We start from the raw sequence: 22222 nt of genomic DNA, 5'->3' as shown, positions 1-22222 counted from the left end.
TACGGCTGTAATACACTCACAATGGAACATGACTGAAGTGTGGAAAGTACTTTCAAGAAATAGTCTCACTCCTACTCAACTCTGTTAATTTCATCTATACACTCCCAAATGTTAATGGTTGATTCTTAACATGTTACTTTAATAGTCACATAGTAAAAACACTATTGCATCTCATCTTCATCCAGAATCAGCGCTATTCAATGCATTCTGCATGCAACCATTGTTTTATTCGTACATGATGAAATTTATGTTGGATTTTCCATTGTATTAAAAATCGGGTTTGTTAAAATTGCAAAATTGACTTCAGTTGATTTAAGTTGGTAAATATGGTGGTCATCCTCAAATCTTACAAAGACATATTGGAGTACAGGACTGTGTACGCTCCCACTTCCAAATGTGCATATGTGTCACTTATTAAAGCGGACATGAAGAAGCAGAAAGTAAAGTTCCGTGTTATGAGTTTAACAAACTCTAGATTGGCTTTTCCCTATGAAACTGACTTACTGCCGTTTAGTAAATGAGGCCCAGTAAGTGTTAGCAATTTGCACCAATATAATACTACACACAAACACAGAATCACATAAATCACACAAAATAGCCAAACTGGGCAACACAAGGCACACTGCAAATAAGATTTTGCTGATAGGAATAGACAATTCCAACATAAATAACAGCTCAAAGTGCTGCTATTTAGAAAACAGTTGTATTTTCTCTCGCAGTTTGTTTCAAAAAAATGGTAGTTCTAACAATCTTATTCCCAGATAGAAGTAATTAAAGTCGTCCAATTTGGAGAAGATGAAACTCGTGTTCAAGAACAAAATACAACTGAAAAAAAAATTGTTTTAAAGGGGAACATTTGTGGCTAAGAAAATTCTGAAAAAATGTATCAAGGTAGATTTTGGTTTCTAAAAAAGTAAAAAAAAAACAACACGGCAGTATTTTGGGGTTAATTCATTATAAAATCCCAACAGACTAAAAAAGAAAAAACAACCCCCCCCCTCCCCCCAGATATAGTTATAGTAAGCTTTAGGAATGATTCAATCATGTGTTGCAATGAAGGCACACAGTAAATTTCGACTTAGGTATAAATCCGGGATACAGTTTGACTAATCGCTCGATTCTGATGTGTACAGAAAAGGGGATTATATGTAAATTGCGTAAAGTGAATACATTGTAGCGTTTTTTAATGAACTGTTAAAGTCACTTTACAGAGTTGCCAATTACGTCAGGTTTGTTAGGTAGGTGAATTTTAACGGCTTCGCTTTCTCTTGCCTTGATGAAATTATGCAGTTGATTGGAACTGTGAAAATTGATAGACTAATGGCAATAGCAAACTGTAGCTTTCCATTCCCCTTTAAAGCAAGCACATTTGGTTAATACTTAGCCACAATCGTTAGCCCAACACCCACACACTTTTTACAAGCTACAGCAAAATGAATACACCCAGCAGGTCCCTTATCTGCTGCAAATGCAACAGAAAGGGGGCTTGCCAATTACCTTCATCGGCCTCTATAGCCTCAACAGTAGCTAAAGAGAAGAAAGGGTAGCAAAATGGATGAGAAAAATGAGCAGAGGATTTGAACTATTACGAATAAGTCAGTGAGTAGCAAAGGAGCAGGTGAACTATGTTACGGTAAGTGCTAGACTCGTTTTGCACAGAAGACGACATAGATGCTACACAGAAAATAGGCTGAGCTTGGCAACTGTTTATTATTTTGCAGCTTTTCCACTTGGCAACTGTTAGATGTATAAAAACAAGATACTCAAGTTCATGAAAAATGCTTCAATTCGGCACAGATAAAACACCTACAAAATATCTGAAGAGAGACCATCCTCCTTATCAACACTCCAGGGCAACTCCGACGTCCAAACCACATCACTGTTTAGATCATTTATGGAGGAAAAACTAAAGAAATGGTCAAACCTGCATCATTTACCAAGAAATAGTTTTCATAAGGGAGAAACATTGAAAAGAATATTGTATTTGTCAATGCAAAGCACGAAGAATTCTGTATATGATATCTTGGAAACAAATAGAATTAACAATAAAGACTTATTTCCATAGGTTATCCATTTTTAGTGATGTTTAGACTGGTTATACCTAAAGGCAAGATATTGAACACATTTATGTACCATTATTATCCATCAAGGAATGTGTGTTTAAAGCAACTCTTCAGTCAAAATTGATATGTAAGTTAGTATCTACAAAGGATGATTACCTGCTATTTACTCTTCCCCAGTGTTTTCTCTTTAGCTCAGTTGTGACTAGCTACAGTGTTGATTTTAAGGTAGTCTGGGATACAACCCCCATCTTGTCATTTGCAGTCTGAACCAATGGTGAGACGGGGGTCTCTCAGACTCTTTGTCCTATAACCCAGTTCAAAAGCAGACAAGGATGAAAAATAAATATCAGGTAATTACTCCCTGAAGGTACTGATTTTCATATAAATTTTGAGCTCCTGACTGGAGGGTCGCTTTAAAAAGGAACACAAAAACACATGAAAAATACACAAGATTCCTTCATTAACCTCTTCCTTTCTTTCATCCTATTTTGTTTTGTATTGCAATTAAAACTCAGAAATATATAAAGAAATCTTCTCTACGTGTCCTAGAAGATCAGACATGTCATTACCATCGTGTGTCTGGCTGTAAGGCAACTGGTTGTAGCAGGAGACATCACCTATTGCTTAGATTACAAAAAGTCACTGACTGTGAAATCCCACCTATTAAAGGGGTTGTGCAGGGAAATAAACTTACCTGAATGCAGGCCAGGCCCAGTAGTACTGGCAACTACACTATGGGCTTAGTTTAGACATTGCATCACATGATATACAAAACTATGCAAAAACGTTTAGGCAGGTCAGGGAAAGTGCTGCAAAGTAAGAATGCTTTCAAAAACAGAAGTGTTAATAGTTTATTTTTTTCAACTAACAAAATGCAAGCTGAATGACTGATTGGAAGAAAAATCTAAAAAGCAATCAATATTTGGTGTGACTTCCCCTTTGCCTTCAAAACAACCCCAGTTCTTCTAGGTACACTTGAACAGAGTCAGGGAATTTGTAGGATTATAGTCAGGTGTATGATTAACCAATTACACCAATCAGCTGATAATGATCATCATTTTCATATGTAGATTAAATTACAGTCATTAAGGGAAATATAAACAGTTGTGTAGGAGGCTTAAAACTGTGTGAAGAACAGCTAAACTCTGCTACAAAGGTGAGATTGTGGAAGACAGTTTCATGTCACAGGTCACACACCATGGCAATCTACTCTCTGGCCTAGATGTTACCTCTCTGCTATCCAGTGTCCCAGAGTGTCTATCCGTTGTATCCTAATCCTCCTCCTGCTTCCTAAACCTTAACATGGAAAAAGTAAACTCATCTTTCTCCCATCTCAATTTACACTTCCGCCAGACATATCAATCACAATCATTGGCTCCATAATCTCACCAGCTCCACAAGTCTATTGTCTTGGTGTTATATTTGACAGGGCCCTCTCCTTCAGACTGCATATACAAGCAATCAACACCTTCTGCTGCCTCTAGCTCAAAAACATCTCTTGGATCTTTCATCAACCTAGAGTCAACGAATAGAGCTAGTGAATGTCCTCATCATCTCTCATGTAGACTACTGCAACACTCTCCTCTGTGACCTCCCTTCCAATGCCATTGCGCCCCTTCAATCTATCTTCAACTCTGCTGCCTGGCTTATTCACCTCTCTCCCCATTGCTCCCCGGCCTCTCCCCTCTGCCACTGGCTGCCTATTACATAGAGAATCCTAGAGAATCAAGTTCATGTTATTATCAGTGACATACAGCTCCATATACAACTTGTCACCTCTATATATCTTTGAACTCATCTCCTACGGCCCTTGCAAGACCTCCTGCTTTGTTCTCTCTTAGTGTGCTCCTCACATAATAGTCTCTAGGAATTATCCCATGCATCACCTATACTTTGAAACTTTGTACCTCTCCACCACCTGGTAAGGTTTCAAAAGGAGCCTGAAAACTTACCTCTTCAAATCTGACCAAAAATGATGGCTGTATGAAGGTTTTCAAAGTCGATGTTGCCCTTGGTGAGATTTGAACCTAGGACGCCAGCATTGCAAGGCAAGAGTGCTAACCACTGACCACAATAATTAAAGTACCAGAACCACCCCCGGAAATTAAAAATTGATGGTCTTCAAGTTCCATCTACCTCCCATTGAGTACAATGCAATAAAAAATTATCCATTTGTATTCGGTTTCCGAAACTGGAAACAATCTGCTCGTTTTTGATCCAGTGTAATAAAGGGAATGGAGATGGAAAATACAGAAACGGATTGTATCTGAAGACCTTTCGTTTCAATACATTTCTATGGGTTTGAAAACGGAAAATGTTTTCTTTCAGTTTTGCTATTCCCACGACAGAACAAAACAGAAATGAAAACATTACTGAGATTTCTCTTTTGTCCATTCACTTCACATTTTGTTAAATGACAAAAATGAACTATTAACACCTCTATTTCGGAAAGCATTCTTCCGGTCATTTCACACTAGCGTTAATGCTTCCCGTCTAGCTGTTCCATTGTGGGAGCGGCAGAATGGAAAGAAAAAGTTTCAGTTTTGTTTTCCTCCCCATAGAAATGCATGGAAACCAAAAACTTTTAGTTTCAGTCTGTTCCTCAATTTTCTGTCTCCATTACTTTTTTAACACTGGAACAAAAAGTGACAATTGTTTCCAGGTCAAAAAGCGGATCAGTATTTTTTGTAGATTCTAGTCAATGGTAGACTGGAAAAAAAACCCAAAGTGATCAGCTTTCATCCGCGTCACTTCCATCTTGTACAGTTCTGTTTTTGTAAAACCGGGGTGCGCTGAAAAAAATACTAGCATTAGCTCAGCCTTTTTTTGCACCAATTTTACCACATCTGCCTAAAACTTTTGTACAGTACTGTATGTGTACTTTTGTGTAATTGCTAGTACCTATAGGTATGATCTGTGGTAGACAATACTGAATACATGGCTGGCGTAGCAAATGCAAAACTTTATGGAAAAAAAAAATGGAGCACTGTGCAATATAGAGCATTATATAGAGGTTCGTTTCCAGTGAGTAATGTGGATGGAATATACTAGAAAATGTAATTTAGTTAGAGGATTTCCACCCAAAATTAAAATTTGTTCATATGCTAGTACAGGCATAACAATAGCAACCACGATCACTGAGGTGCTACATTACTAGTGCAGATGCTCTGTGCTCTCTAGTTGCATAGCTCGGCCATTGCCATTTACTGTGAATGGCTGGTGCCTACACAAATAGTGGAGGTGAACTACAATCATGTTGGTGCTTACCACATCTGTAAGTCAGAAGGTAGCAGAATAATATTATTATATGTAATTTACTTACAGAGGTATTATTTAGAAGTTTTGTTGTGATGGCCAACCTCCCTGTCGAGTGCCTTAGAAAAATGTGTAGAATTTTAAAATTAATGCTGTTTTGAAGACAAAGGTCGGTCACACCAAATATTGATTTGATTTAGAATTCTCTTTTGTTCTTTTACTTTCCATTTCATTAATTGACAAAAATGAACTATTAGCACTTCTATTTTTGAAAGTATTCTTACTTTGCAGCATTTTTTTTTTTTTTTTTTTTTTACACACCAGCCAAAAACTTTTACACAGTCAGGTAGATCTTCCTTGCACCTTCCGTTGTCGGTGACATGCTTGAGGAAACTGGAGGACTTGCTAGTTTCAGCAACTAAGACAGCCCTCTTCTCTGTATCAACCGTGACAGAGAATGGGACTGGTTTAGTTATGGACATAAACCAGTCACTCAGCCCCCTACAAGCATGTCACTGACGATGGGGGGTGAAGAAACTCTAAATCGCATGACTAGGTGATGGAACCAAGCCATAAGTAGAGGTTCTGGTACCAATGGACCTGGACTGAATTCAAGTAAGTTTATTTCCCCGAACGTCATCTTTAAAGGGAACCTGCTACCCCATACAAGCACCATCAACTAAGTTTCAGTGCTTATAGGATAGGTCCCGCTGAGTCCTGGGGTGTCATTTTTAGGTCTTGTTTATATAAGGTACTGGTTCCCTTTAAGCTCTGCACCTCAGTTGTTTAACACCTAAAAAAGAAATAGACCAGCCAACAGAAAATAAACCTTTATAGTTTGCTGGATTTTTACAAGAAAGACAAAGAGCGTCAGCAAATATATTATATTATATATATAGTGTTCCTCTAAGGGACAATAATGCTACTCATTGCCATCAAATTACTTATTATCTAAGCTAGTGTTCTTAAACCAACTCTTCAGTCTCCTTGACTAGAAAGCTATTTAATTCTGCTTTTAGTGCGCTCACGTAATGAATAAAAAAAAAAAAAAAAAATATATATATATATATATATATATATATATATATAAATATGCGCATACTCACCTAGTACACCGCCTGGTCTCTGTAGTTATGTCTTCCTCTTCATGTACTGGTGAAGGTGAGCTACATGACACACTCCTACCCATGCGCTCCATTTGCTAGGCATTCCAGTATTACGAGCCATGAGCTTATGAGCTGTGGTTTACATCACTATTCCCCCTATGTCCATTGCATTAATACAGATGTAGCATTTTATTCGTATTACAGGTATTTATCTTTCGATGCAATTTATCTTCCCCTAAAATTGCATTAGCTTTCCTAGCTGCTGCTCAGTTGAATGGTAACCAGTATACTCATGTCGCTTTCTTGCCATTTCCCAGCTGCATTCCATTTATTGCACATGCAGCCATACTATTACATGTTTAGGATATGTGATGAACAGCCCTTCCTCAAAGATATTCGCACTTAAATTCAATAAAATTTGGTCAAAACTTTAAATCAATTCAACCCATGCAGCCAATGGCTTATGGTCTGATGAGACCAAGGGAGGCCTAAGATGTGATGAAGACAACATAGCTCAGTCAACAAACATATTAGTCATGATGAACAGTGCGACCAAGTTTGAAGGGGTAGTGCCAAGATGGCACCCCCTGTTTATACGTCCTATCAGAGCCACTCAGCAACAGCAGCTCTGTCCTGGTGGATCTTCTAGCTCCCTGTTATTACAAGATGGCCATTCATGCATGGAAAAGGTCAGGGTGGCTGCAGCTTATCACTGCAAAATCAGTCTACTGGATTTTCTAAAGTGTGGCAATCAGTTGATTGTTCTGAGGACTTCATTCTCACAGAGGCTGCGCATCTTGGCACGACTCTTTTAAAGGCCCATTTACATGCAAAGATAATCGTTCAAAAGGTTTTGAGCGATTGTTTTGCATAAACTGCTACTGGACACTGATGTCCATTAGCAGTTTATCACCTTCATTTGCATGTAAACGAGCCTCATGGACCTGTATGCAGAGAACAGCAGGTGGTCTGTTCTCTGCATTCAGTTCCTTGTTCTACCATGAGACTGCAAGCTGAATACAATGCAATCAGCGCTCCCGTGGAGAATACAGCACCATGGACAGCAAACACAGCATGCGGTCTGTGTTATCTTCTCTCTGGCTGAACGATGGATTTTACGCTCCCCTAAAAATCATCATTCAACCGAAGAGTAAAAGATGAGAGCATTTACACACAACGATTCGCTCAATTGATGGCTTTTGAGCGAATTTTGAGCAATAACGTTGCGTGCAAATGGGCGTCAAGCATTGGAATTAATGAAGCAGAAAAGAATAGCAATGAAAGTCAAGATCTTATTTACATGAAAAGGTTCCTTATTCTCTTCCCCTGAATGTTCATCTAATTTGATCAATTTAGATTTGAGCTTGGATGAGCGTCCAAAAGAGGTCAAAGAGGGACCCGAAAGGAGGCCAACTGTCTGAAATGGTTAAAAAGTTTTAAACAAAACTAATTGCAGAAATGTTTATATCATATAATACTTACAATGCGGGAAAAAAAGGATCCATAGCCTTTAAGATAAGATTTTCGATATTTTTTCAATAGCGAGTATTAAGCATAGGATTATGGGATATTGGCTTATTTTATTTACAGTTTTTCCCTGATATTGCTGCTTATGAACATGATCTGGGCAAGATTCACTTTTTCAACAATGTATGTATTCTATATTCAAGCTGCTAAATGCATTCTTTCTAGAAAAAGAAAAGGTGAGATTTCCTTCACCAGCCAAGGTGCACATTAAAATTCTCTTACCGCTTTGGAGTGATGGTTTGCCCCCAGAAAGAACTCCACTAGGCAGCATTCCGGTGGGTGTCAAACCTTTCAATGTCAGCACACTTTCACTCTCTTCTCTGTTCAAGGACAAAAAATGGAAATGATCAATACATATATTAAAACATTGGTGTCCAACTGACGTCCTTCAATTGTCAACATGGAAGACTTATCCCTAATTACTGGATTCGACTATGATTTAATATGTGAATGGAACAATCTGCAATAAGCAAGTAAATGCAAAAAAGTGATTTAATAACACCACAAATGAGGCCAAAACGAACTGTCACTGACAGCACAACTGACCTCCTACCACTCTTACTCTATGTCAAAAGGACAAGATCTTGTTGATTCTAAATAGTAAATTATAGTCAACCATGGTCATATGCCCTGTTGCGCTGAACAACAGAAAACAGGACTACTTCTGGTTATAGTGCCTATATACAGGAGCCACAACATTGCATCTGTACACATCCTTAGAATGTTTAGGAATCACATATATCACCTTGTCTACTGGTCTGCCAATTTCAAAATGCTGTGAGACATACACTAATTGAAACTTTCTACGGGAAGTTGCTGATAGTTGCCAATAATGTTTCATGTACATTAATCCTGAAGATCAGATGTTTTTTATACCGATATTCCATATTTCCCACTGATGAGCCCATTTTTGTGTCTGTGAGAATTACGCTATCTTTTCTGACCCCCTCACCCCCCATCCCAGGCCTCTCACTAGCAAAGCCAAACTCCTACTGTACACTGATGAAGGGCAAAAACCCTGAAACAGCTGTCTGTACATGGAGTCTGGCTTTGCTTGTAATTCCCGGTCATTGTAACAAGGCTTGTATAACAAGTCTGACTTTGGCTTGAAGGAATGCTGCCTTTCAATAGGTGGCACTGTGGAGGATTTATTCCATCTCCCTTATTTGTGAGAATTACGAAACAGCATGTTTGCCGATCTTCATAGAAAATAGCAGAAACAGACCACATGGTCCATCGAGTCTGTCCTTATGAATTTTTCTCTTCGGTTATATGTATACTTCTCCTAGGCATGCTTAAATTCATTTACTGTTGATTTCCATTCGTATTTGCTGGAAGTTTGTTCCAAGCATCTACTAGTCTTTCAGTAAGAGAAGTTTTTCGTGACATTGCTTCTGATTTTTTACCCAACTAATCTCAGATTGTGCCCCTTTATTCTAGTGTTTAGCTTCCTAAGAAATACACTTTCCTCCTGAACTTTAGTTATATCTTTAACACATTCAATAGTTTCAATCATGTTCTTCCCCTCCCTCCAGGCTATACAAATTAAGTAGCAGCCCCAAGAGAAGTAGCCTGTAGTGTTAGGTCACGCTATATGGATTGTACATGGGTGTCTCTACCTCACTGTATATGATCTCCAAGTATATGCAGAAGGAAAATTGGCATGACTGTTGATAATACATATATGAGATTGACAGGCATGGAGAAGAGATAGTTAGGAGAAGATCCAAGAATTATGTATCATTTCATGCAGGCTATGTGACCGGGTATCTAAAGACATTCCCCATAGCCCTTATAATGGATGAGTGCTATGCTTACATACAACTTTCTGCCTGTTTTAGAGTGAAACAAAGCAGCTCTGGATGACAAACTGAAGGTTCTACGGGGAGAATATTCTGCCAACAATAGGCTGCATCGCATATCCAGCTGAAAATGCCGGGCAGAAAGCCGGGCAGCTGGGCGGAAAGTGGGCGGATTCTTTAATAGTCAATGGGGTCCACCCGCTGCTGTTCGATCCCATCCACAGACAAAACTATTCAACTGTGGGTATTCCCCTTTCCTACTCCCTGAACAGAGCAGGAAAGCTGAACCCCCAGTGAAAGCGTGAAAGCAACCTCAGACATCTGCTGTGATCATTTTTAAACGGATCGGTTTCATTTTTTTTAGAATAGCTTTACTTTATAACTTCATTTGTGCAGATGTATAAAATGGATACGTTAACCCAACGCATAAACAGAGGAACAGTTTTGCAGTACAGTCCTTTTTTTCCCATCTGAAAGATGAAAACCAATTGAAACGGAAGTGAACTGAGAGGAAAATAAGACCCGTTGAAATCAACGGAGATTGTACAGGAGATTGTACAGGACAGCTTTTTTCAAATTTGCTGTTCGTATGAAACAAAAAACTGAATGTTGCTGCCAATATTTCTTACTGTTAACCATAGACTGTACATATATGTTCTCTTTTTACATTCTTTTGGTGAACATTTGCGCGTAATCCTAAGCATTTTCACATGCTCATATTTATATTTCTTAGAGGATTCTATAAGATCGTACAAAATAAAGACAAAAAAAACTAAATGCAACAAAAACAGTAATATGTGAAAAAAAACATACATTGTGCCCTTGAAGACTTGATTTAATCTAATGCACACAGAAAACGGTAGGATATTTTTTAGTCAATACTATTTGTGTCTAAAATATAAATGAAGAAACTTTACAATGTTGCAAAACAAAACAAAACAAAAAAAAAAGAATATATGAGCAGTTCACTAACCTAAAGATAATGAATAGGACCCTGTCTTCTATTAGGGATGCTCTACAATCTACTGGAATCTATCCATTACACTGATCCCAATACTCCTCCCCTAATTAATGGCATATTAGTGTCTAGGGTTCTATTTAGAAAGTACATATCCCGTAACTGCTCTAGATTATGGATTGCATGGGTTGCAATGTAACCCTTATTTATGGGTACCCTTTTCCTACCTCAGTGAAATGATATTATATATATATATATATATATATATATATATATATATACATATATACATACATATATATACATATACATACACATACACACATATATATATATATATATATATATATATATACATAGATAGATAGATAGATAGATAGATAGATAGATAGATATATACACACACATAATACATCTATAGATCGATAGATCGATAGATACACACACACACACACACACATACATACATACATACATACATACGGGTAATTATTTTCTTTTCACCAATGTAAATGCCGGCAGTAAGCAATTAACCACCTGCATATATCTTGTCGCTATACCCTCAAATGACCTCATTTCTTTTTAATAGCAAACCTAATTTCCCTGTCTGGTTTCATAATTTTCTAAAAGACCAGTGTGTTCCACAGGTCAGAAAATCCACCAAGGAACAGTTTTAAAATCAATTACAAATACCGCTAATTAAACATTTTCTCTACAATGCGCTGGAACAAGCTAATGCTGGGCTTGAAATGTGAAGTGTGAGGAGTGAAATGACTCTAAAACTCGTTTCACCGGCAGCCCCTCTATAGAACGCTGCATTTGTAAGTGCAGATACACAGCATTGAGAAGCAGCAGTTGAAAGCTGTGTTTACACCTGTGATGATCGGACCCCCTGATCTTGGCTTTGCTCCCAGAATAAATTGGAACATAATGCCAAGCGAGACCAAGGACCTAAAATAATTACTTGAAAGCCCAGCAAGGGAGGCTTGGAGGAAAGTGACAGATAATCTTGCCATGACCTCAAAGTAAAATGCACAGGTTATTGCTTACAAGATGACTACTGTGCTCAGGGAATCTGCACAGCCTGCTGGAAAAAACAACCTAGACGGAACAAAGTTTTAACGCAGTGACACACCCGGCGGCAGAGAGTAACAGATTGGGCGCTCACAGGGAACATAAGACCAAGACACCTGCTTTACTGCTATGGTGTAAGCAGCATGCTCTATGGTGAATCGGATCGTGAAAAAAAGTAAATTTTGCTAGAAAAAAAAAAAGACAATAGTGATAATTTGTAGAGTTTATACACGGATCTGTGAACATCAAGAAGAGGATTTCATTTTAAGAGGTTCTCTAGTTTAGAAAACTCATTAAATTAACCCTTTCCGATCCAATTTGTATTCTGGTTCTCCTAGGAGACTTACTCTTTTTCTGCTGTTATACAACGGCGCTATCTGCTGGCTAAAGCCAGTACAGCATGAGGTGACACATTGGATAGGCTCCAACAGCAGAGAGGCTGGCAATATACAGTAAGAGAACCTCGACGGATGTCTTCCAACATCGGAGCTGTACAGCCTTAAATCATAATGTCTTTAGACGTCAGACAGTGGATTGGAAAGGGTTAAAGAGTACCCTACATGGACCTCCATCAATCAAATGGAGCATAAAGTGGCCTGGAAGTGCTGTGCTCACTAGAGGGTATCGGTGGGCGGGGTAAGCTGACAGCGGGAAGACTTCGGAGGTGAGGGGAGCGCTGTATCTTCTGAAATCAGCTGTGGATATACATGGGATTTTGAGTCAAAACCTGTAACAATGGTGAGGCTTTTGACTGTTTTGGATGCGGAAATGCTACAGAATATGCCGTGGAACTTTCTGCAGCAGAAATTCCACAGTATTTCCGCTACATGTAAACATACCCTATAGCTGATTGAACATATTCCCAGTCTAATCACAAACTACTTTGCCTATTTTTAACCCCTTAAGGACCAGATAGTTTTTAGGGATTTTACCCATGTGGCGGTTTTATAATGCCCTATTTTTGTCTTCAGCTACCAAAATTATTTTTGCTGCATTTTTTCCCCCGTGACATATAGGGCGATTTTTTAAAATATCTTTTTCACTGACTATCTTTTCTGCTTTATAGTTTTATTAGGGGTAAAAAGCGAAGAAAAAGGATTTTTTTTAAACATTTATAGTTATTTTTTTTTAAATTAGTATATTTACACGAAAATGAAGTATGGGAACGGGTTCCTCATTTTGTTTTGGATGTTTTGATATATAATATGTATGGTTTTGGATTACAGGGCGCATATGGTGATAGTTTTGGTTGGAGTCAGCTCTGGGTTATTTTCTTTTTTATGCATATATTTTGATTTTATTCTGTAATTTTGTTTTACTTATTTATGTAATTATTATTTTTACTATATATGGCCCCCATAACGTCCTATAAGACCTCTGGGGGACATTCACATGTTTTCTTTTATTTGACACTTTTTCACTGTAGCTGGAGCATCCATAGGAGCCCCAGTTACAAGGAAAACATCTGCTGTAGTGACACTGTAGTCACTGGCAGAGCTGATCAGAGTCTGCTGGGACCCAGTAGCTCTGCTATGCCAGGGGATCCCGGCAGCCGGCTCGTATAGAGGAAGAAAGATTCTCACCTTCACTCCTTAGTACATAGCGCTCATTGAGTGCTGTGTACTAGAGAAAGGAGAAGGCAGAAAGGATTAAAAACCATTCCTACCTTCTCCCACGGGTTCTCAGCTGTCATTAACAGCTGACAACCCTACATGCTTTTGATTTATTGCAGAAGCAGAGGCTTTAAACCCCTGCCGTATTCTTACTATCAGCTGGGTTTAAAGACCAGGACCAAGCACCGTAAATTTACAGTGCTTGTTCCTAAATGAGTTAAAGGACCCTTGTAATAAAAAGGGTTTGTCCAAAGCAGACAAATTGCATAAAGGAACACTCTAGACAAAACGGATACACTGTGTTATGTCTAGTGCAAGGCCTAATGGGGCAGTCATGACACCACAGCTCTACAGAGCGGGGACCTTTACTTTACACCTACGTTTTAGGTTTGGAGTGGCGTTAGGCTAAATGTGTTAAATTGTTTGTTCATAAGAATAATTGCCTGAAACTGCATACTTTATCGTTTTATTACTACTGAATATGTTCTTGTGTGTTAGTAGTTTACAGAATGTCTTATAAAATTCATGAGTGATATGCTTAGGGAATTCTACAAAGTCTATAAAGAATAATTGTTACAGCTGTTCTCAAATGATGCAATGGAAAAAAGTTACATCTATTTCGGTTTTTCTACATTAGGGTTCACTCACACAAACGTTGGTGATTCCGTTTGGAACCTCCTTCACTGATTTCCGCAAAAAAAAAAAAAAAAGGATGAAATAGCGCTGAAAGCAGCTCTATATAATCCTGTAAATTCCAGTAAATTGACAGACTGCTTGCTGGAAATTTAACGGACCCCCATTACAGTCAATGGGGAGCCGTTCGATTCCATGATAAGACAAAGCCCTTCAACCAGGTGCTGCAGGAAGATGGAATTACCTAACGCTGATGCGATCAAGCCGTTACTCAGGTAAAAATCTAGAAGGAATGAAGTAGAAGAAGCAAAAAGACATGATTTCCCACCTCAGAACACTGAATACTCTTGCCATTTTCCCAATAGCGCGAATCTTGTTTCTAATTACTTCTTTACGAGCTGCAGCTGTTGCTCCTGTAATTAATACAATTAAAACAAATGTCAGTCATAATGATTCACATGTACTTGTAAATATACATTCTACATATATACTGCTTGAAAGAAATTGAATTTTATATACAGTAAGTGCAAGTAGAGACGTTAATCAAGTCAGCCAAGCTTGTATGCAGGACCAGCTGGACACAAACTCCCTACAGAAAGATACTGTTTGTATAGGAACATTCGGCTGATCACGCTATGTACGTAGATGGATCGCTACCTATAAATGGGGCACATGTAGCAATAATGTTATAGGGATGACACAGAAAGGGACAGTCGTTTATTAGGCCGGCAGATACAACAATACATATTTGTTTAACAAGTTAGGCACCCCTCATGTGTAGTAATGTAGCCTCCAAAGCATTAGGGGTTTTAATGGGTTGAGTTTTCAATGTAATGCAAAAGAAAAATACTCAGGAATGAAAAACACATCTTCAAGGAGCTCCTCCAATTTGAGTTGTTTTAATGATCACTTGTAAAATGAAGAAGCAACTCTCACATGAGAACATTCCTTTAGCCATGGCAGAATACCATAGGAAACATCTAAGACATTTCAAGGTGAAGCCAGGGCCAGATTATCATTGCAGCAGTTAGAGCACTGGATCCAAGCTATCAGGAGGACCCCTGGCTGCCCGCTCTCTGGCAAGCTGCAGGAAGGCCTCCAATACTGGTTTTCACCAGTTTGGAAAATACGGTGAGAGGCAGTTAAGCTCAATTTTGTGCTAGATTAAAAAACCTGTATACTCAACTGTTGCACAACGCTGCCCCAATCTGCTACAAGCTGCTTTGTCTTTCTTCCAGGGCAGCGCTAGTACATCTATGTGCCATGACAAGTGACTGGCACAGGTCAATCTCCATCCTTAGAGGAGTCTGAGACAAGGGATTGGCAAGTGTTGGTCAGGTTTCTCGGCGCGTACCAGCACTAACCTGGAAGACTAAAAAGTCTGGAACAGAATGGGGAAGCAATGGGCAACTAGTGAGTATACCTTTTTTTTTAAACCAGCAGAAAAGTGGGCAGAAGAGGCAACATTATATGAGGAGTCATTATCTGTAATGAGGCAGAAAGGGCAGCATGATTTATTATGGGAGCAGGAGTGGCGACCTTCTCTATTAATGGGGCAGAAAGAGAGGCATTAGTTATACCTGGAGAAAAGGAGGCATTATTAGCTATGGGGCAGAAACGGCAGCATTATTAATTATGGGGACAGAAAAGGAGACGTTTATGCCAATGTGGGCAGCCTACTAATGGCAGCAGAAAAGGGACATTATTGATAATTATGGGGGCAGAAAAGGAGGTAGTATTAATTATGAGGGCAGAAAAGACTGCATTCTTATCTACAGGAGCAGAAAAGGCAGCATTATTACTGATAGGGGCAGAACAGGGGGCCCTTTTACTGTGTGGAGGGTCCTAAGCAAAAATTACTGCAGGAGGCCTAATTACTATCTGGAGCCCTATGGATTGTGTAGAGGTGTGGAAAATGTAGGGAGGGTGATAGAAAAGCAAGGAGTCAAATAATTGTGTGTGTCAAATTCTGCTGATACAAGTTGCTCCAGACGTAATCATGACAGTCTGGGCACGGACAGAGAAGAAAAGGGAGAGAGAACACCACCAGTCAGACGATGCCACTTGTGATCACTGGAGGTGAAGTAGAGAAGTGAAAGGATCATCGAGAGGCACTATTACTATGAGAGGATACAAGGATGTGGTTTCGTGTACAAAGGTGTGGCCTAAAAATTTGCTGTGGGGTGCAAGGTAATGGTGTTAACAGGGAATAACATTGGAGGTGGTGTGTGGACATCCATATAATAGGGGCCATTATACACTCACTGTCAACCCCCCCCACCCCCCCAAAAAAAACCAACTAGCACCTAGAAGGAATTGTCAGATTCGATTGAAACTTTCTATGTGTGATTGTAACATTGATATAAGTGATTACAATATCAGAGCAAAAGGAGAATTTATTGCAGAAAAGTGAACACTTAAAGAGAGGCTCTAGTACCCTGTTGGGCTGCCTCTAGCTTGGATGCAAGATAATGATATGGGCGGGTATGGAGACACACAGGTAGCATATGGTATCCTGTGGCATATTAGTCTACATTTGAGTCTCCTTACTTAGTTTATAGTTGCTTTCCCTAAGGAGAAAATGATAGCGTTTCTGACCCCCATCACAGGCCTCTGACTAGCAAAGCCAGACTCCTACTGTACACTGATGAAGGGCAAAAACCCTGAAACAGCTGTATGTACATAGAGTCTGGCTTTGCTTGTAATTCCCGGCCATTGTAACAAGGCTTGTATAAAAAGTCTGACTTTGGCTTGAAGGAATGCTGCCTTTCAATAGGTGGCACTGTAGAGGATTTATTCCATCTCCCTTATTTGCAGTCTACATTTGCTGTAACTAGATTGTGCAAACTCGTAGAGTGTCGAAGTTGGTATGCCAGATGGTCCTATAAACATTCTATTGGCGATATATCTGGTGAAGTGTGGCAATGTTGTGGACACATTCCTGTGCCACCCCTGCTGTGTATGGCTGAGCATTAGCCTGCTGGAAAATGCCTCTTGGAAGCCCTGCCATGAAAGCAACACATGTGGCTGCAGCGGTATGTCCTGAACATAATGTGGAGCTGTCCATGTTTATTGTACCACTACTAGGGGTGACCAACTGTTGTATGTAATGTTCTCCCAGACCATCACACCAACACTGGGGTCAGTGTGCTGCTCCAAAGCAAAGGCAGAATTGAGGTGCTAATTCCTAGGTCTCCTGAGACAAACACGGTCAAGTGCCCAAGCTAAATATGGATTAGTTGCTGAGGGTGATGGTGTGTGAGTGTCAAAGGCAGCACACATAATAGACGCTGTGAGACCAAATATCCTTCAGCCAAGCGCCTGAAAATGGTTCTAACATGCACGGCGGGTGTAACAATGGTGCCACTTGTCTCTGGATGGTGGACAACAAAACAGTCAGAGGATCGTCTGATCATCCAACAAAAGCAGCTCAGTTCTGATGGTCTCTCGAGGGCGTTCTGAACACAGTCACCTTGTGTGAGTACCCTCACACATCCACTGGTCCCAACACCTCTTAACAGCCTGGTTAGGATTGCTTAGGAGGCAGATAATTCGTTGATATGACTATCCAGCTTCTGGCATTCCAATAATGCGACCCCTCTCAAACTCTGTTAACCGGGCGAAATCTCTTCCATTTCGTCATAGTGGTCAACAAGCTCTACACACTATAGGCCAAGGGTGAAACCACTTTTAGGGTCTCAGGCGGGAAGACTATTCATCTAATCACGCCACATATCTAAATCATTTGCATACCTACCTGACCTGTAACTGCATACTGAGTTTTGCAGCCGAATGACAACTCCCTTCTAGGTGCTTGAATTTGTTTCGACAAGGAGTGCAATTGTTTGCTCTGTATTGTAGGCAGCTTTAGGGCTCATGCCCACAGATGAAGCGGGATACGTCCGCGGTTTTACGCCGTGGGAATTCTGCAGGGATAAACAGAAAAGTCCCCACTGGGGACTGGTAAAAACAAGCTTTTTACCGCGGTCTCCATTAATACTATATTAACAGAGACCCCCTGCCACGGAAAAACGCTGTAAAATAGAACATGCCGTGTTTTTTTCCCCCCGCGGCGTTAATTCCTGCAGAATCCCGCATGTGAGGACTGAGCTATTTGGTTCAATAGAACCTATTAGCGGTGTTATTTCGACGCAGGTTTGCGCAGCGTGGAACGCGGCATAAATCTGTTCATAAATATGGCCCTGGGTGAAGCTCTGCCATTTGTTATCTGTGTAATCAGCAAATGTATACTCCATCATACGTGTAAGATATGTTTGTTACCAGTTTTACTGCTTTCACTTATTTAAATTTAGTTTATCTTTAGAATATTCTGGCTAGAAAAAAAATCATGCACGGCTACCTAGAAATAGTAAGCAGGGTGACTAGCTTTTGTCTTCAGATTGTTTTACGGTTTACTATAGGATAAGTCAATAGTTAGACCAGCCCAAGTCATGAAGATCAAAATAGTAGGACTAATAGAGATGAGCGAGCATACTCGTTAAGGCGATTTACTTGAGAGAGCATCACCTTTTTCGAGTACCTGCTGGCTCGTCCCTGAGAATTCAGGGGTGTGCAGGGGACGGCGGAGGGGAGCGGGGTGGAGAGTGAAGGAGATCTCTCTCCCTCCCGATCCCCTCCGCAATCCCCTGCTCACCCCTGCCCCCCCCCCCCCCCCCGAATCTTCAGGGACGAGCCAGCAGGTACTCGAAAAAGGCGATGCTCTCTCGAGTAAATCGCCTTAAAGAGTATGCTCGATTATCTCTACTAACTAACATATGAATAGTTCATATATCCACCGGTAATGTGTTCATGGGCAGGGATGAAGAAGGTAAAGTAGTGTAGATGAGCCCATCAGACTCCCAGGCCTTACACAGTGGTACACCTTCATGTACTTATAAAATACTGATCGTGTTTAAAACCACTTTATTAAAATCAAAGCTGGACAAATCTTGAGCGCTATGTCGAATAGTATATCATAGCTAGAGTCATAAAATAACTTTGTGACTACCTGCATCAGCCACTAGGGAAATTAGTTGCATATTGGTTTTATATAGCTCCCACTGGCTTCAATGAGTTCCCCTTTAAGGTCACTGCAAGCACAAACTGTTTTATCATATAGCCATGTGGATATATGAAAGGAAGAAGAGTATTTGTAACTCTGTATCACAGAAACAGATGATTTGGCCCCTAAGATGATCAAAAATGAATTTGAAAGAGAATTGTCCAGGTCTGGTTTAAGTGGATCTCAAAATGTTGTCTGTATGCCCGATCTCCAATCATAGTAAAAATCTCACTAAAAATGTATAACAATGTAAAACTGTAAAAATAAACTAATCTATCCACCACGAGGTTATACAGAATCACATCACACCCCTGACAAGATTTAACACTGCTGCACATGGGTCAGGGTCACCCATTTCATGGCAGGTGCTCTGTCTAGGTCAGCCGACACTAGGGTGTTAGTGGGGTCATTTGTTACAGTTTGCCAGTTATGTATATTTTTACCTTTATTAACACATAAAAAAGTAATATTTTAAATTATGTGAACTTATCGTAGTTGTTCTTTTGGACTTGTGGGTGAGCTCTTTGTTCATATAGTCCCATCATTTTTATGATAAGGGAATCAAACCCATGTGTAACAGATATTATTGAACAGTTCATTATTGAATGTATGTAGTCCAAAATAAAAATCCTCAATATGTAGTAATTAAATCTTTTCACTAGTTTCCCACTACCTATAGGCTTATGGCCTGCAATTCAGCTTGCTGGTCGAGCATGCCCAGCTACAGAAGGGTGTAATTGGGATCTAGTGTGAGAAGCTCAGCAGTAAGGGAGCACAATATGAAATGCACATAGAGGAAAAGCTTGGCCTTCAGGAGCCAGGAGAGTATGGGGGAAGAGAACAACCTGGAGTAGAGGTCAGCAAAGCAAGATGGGAACTGTAGTTTGCTACGTATAAGGCTTGCTGCTAAAGCCAAGCCCATTCTTGGTGGGCTGAGGAAGGGCATATGGGGAGGAACAGTGTGCCAAAAAAATGCAATTAAAATGTTTAGGATGTAGAATCAGTGTTGCAGTGCTGTTCTGTATGCCAATCCCCTGCAGCATTCTTTCAAATCTCTTGCTTGAACACCAAAATAGCCCTTTCACACAAAACTGAGGCTGCTGAATTCTGTGGCCTGTGTCACACGAATGCAGCATCTCCACAGCGATTTGCATGCACAATACTCAATGAATAGAACCCATTAATTTCAATGGATTCATTCAAATTAGTGTAGCTGTGCACGCATTTTGTTTGTGCAAAAAAACCCCAAAAAACGTAGTATGCTCTGTTTTCCACTCAAATAGCACATATTGAACTAATTAACTTAATTGCCTCTTTCAACGAATGGGAACATGCTTGAGTGTTTTTTGCATGCGCAAAATGAGCTTGATTGGTGTGCGGAAAAAGTAGAATAAAACACACAGATGCGCATACAAATATGCAATGCCCACTGCGCAAATATGTGACACAAATGACTGCGTAAATGTGTATACGCCCGTGTGACATAGGCCTAAGGCCCAATGCCTACGGACAGATTATCGCTGCAGAATTGGTGGCCAGATGCCCACTGCGAATTCTGCAGCAATGTGCATCCATAGACATGCTATGTTAAAAGATTCTTCCCTGCCCACGAGCGGAAATCAACTGTGATTTTCAGCTCGTGGGGAAGAATCGCAGCATGCTCTAGTCTGTGTGGGGGGGGGGGGGGGGGGGAAAACACCGGCGGCTTCCATTGCAGTCAATGGAAGCCGTCCTTCCCATGACGAGTCGCCACGAATTCGCGTCGTCGCCGGCAGAGTCAAGCCCTGCCCTTCGCATGCGCACCTGACCGAGACACTTGCCGTGGATCCTGACAGGTGAGTATTGGGTCTTTAATCGGCAGGGGGTCTGATTCTGCTGCAAGATTTCGCAGTCACAATCCGACCCGGCCACGGGCATGAGGCCTAAAGCTAGCCAGAAATTTTTATTAGTAAAACAAGTCTCTGTACTGAACCCGTGTAAAAACAAAAAATACTAACAAAACAGCTAATAACTGAATCTGAAAACATAGTAAGAACAAGATACCTCTACAATGTAACAAGTTAGCTGCCTATAGAGGGCTGCACACATTAGTTGCAATATAAAAAAGCGCAATGACAGTAGCCATGTATCAGTGGAAAAGAGGCTGGTCTCTGGAAGTGATGTAAGCCTAAGCTAAAGCACTTCTGACTATACCGGGTGCGGGTTTTGACTTGATTTCTCGGCATGTCTAGGTCACAAAGTTGTAAAAAGCAATAGTCTAAAGCATATGCCCACACACTGTCCACTCTGCAACCACATAATACCTTTTTTCTGTGCATAAATAAGGTGGTCTTCGTATGAAAATCCAGAGGCAAACACATAAAGAACAAATAAAGTTTGAAGAATGGAAAAGAAAAGGGAGAATGTGAAACAACTACTAAAGTGAAAGGTGTCTGCAAAATAAAGCAAAGAAACATTAGAAAAAAAAAGAAAGAAGCTGTGAGAAGTGACTGAACACACACAAGCCGTGAGGGTTAGGTGATGAAAAGCATTGACATGCCATTAGCCAGATTTTCTTGACAAATGAAGAAGTGATGACAGTCTATAAAACAAGTCCTTTTCAGCCTGAAGTTAATAGCTACCATGTGGTTGCTGTTAATACCAATATATCATCTAAGGAGAAAACCTGTGCATTCTTGCATTACCCATGTCAGCAAGCAAACCGCAAGCTTTAGAGTGGGACAATAAGGGAGAGTTCTACACAAAGTAACACAGGAGACGGCACATGCACCCAGGCTGGTCAAATATTTAACAACTCGTAGGCTGTCCCAACTTTCCTGCCTGTAATCTCTACAAGGAATGCTCAGACTTCTTATATGGTGTAACTGGAGGTTAGGACACTGAACGATACGCCCAGAAGGGTTCACTCTTTCAGAAAGTCCTCTCTAGTCTAGCAATAGAGAAGAACCATTCTTATCTCATCTAGACTTTTATCACTTTGAGTGGTGGGTATGTTTGCCTATTCACAATGTGAACAGCTAAAGCTGGGTTCCCACGGGACGAAAATTCTGCGGAAATCTCGCTGTGGGTTTTGGAGCGGCCAGGCCACCGGCATTCCGTGGCGGCTTTCTCTCCCCATAGAATGGAATG

At 40.2% G+C, this 22222-nt stretch overlaps 1 protein-coding gene across 4 annotated transcripts in view; it reads right to left on the bottom strand.

The window, feature by feature from the left end:
* Nucleotides 1-22222, bottom strand: part of PPP3CA (protein phosphatase 3 catalytic subunit alpha) — a 206940-nt gene that overhangs the window by 3747 nt on the left and 180971 nt on the right. Inside the window, exons 11-14 of one of the 4 annotated variants that reach the window (XM_066573972.1) lie at nucleotides 21397-21423; nucleotides 14360-14444; nucleotides 8174-8271; nucleotides 1498-1527 (exon numbers count right to left, since the gene is read on the bottom strand). In XM_066573972.1, coding sequence (XP_066430069.1) covers nucleotides 1498-1527; nucleotides 8174-8271; nucleotides 14360-14444; nucleotides 21397-21423 — 240 coding nt within the window. The remainder of the gene's footprint in view (nucleotides 1-1497; nucleotides 1528-8173; nucleotides 8272-14359; nucleotides 14445-21396; nucleotides 21424-22222) is intronic. The other 3 variants (XM_066573973.1, XM_066573974.1, XM_066573975.1) reach the window with 3 other exon arrangements.

This window comes from Eleutherodactylus coqui, chromosome 7 (genome assembly GCF_035609145.1).
Source record: "Eleutherodactylus coqui strain aEleCoq1 chromosome 7, aEleCoq1.hap1, whole genome shotgun sequence".
In the NCBI taxonomy this organism is placed as follows: domain Eukaryota; kingdom Metazoa; phylum Chordata; class Amphibia; order Anura; family Eleutherodactylidae; genus Eleutherodactylus; species Eleutherodactylus coqui.
Note: the sequence above shows the minus strand (reverse complement) of the source record. Positions and strands in the feature narration are given on the sequence as shown.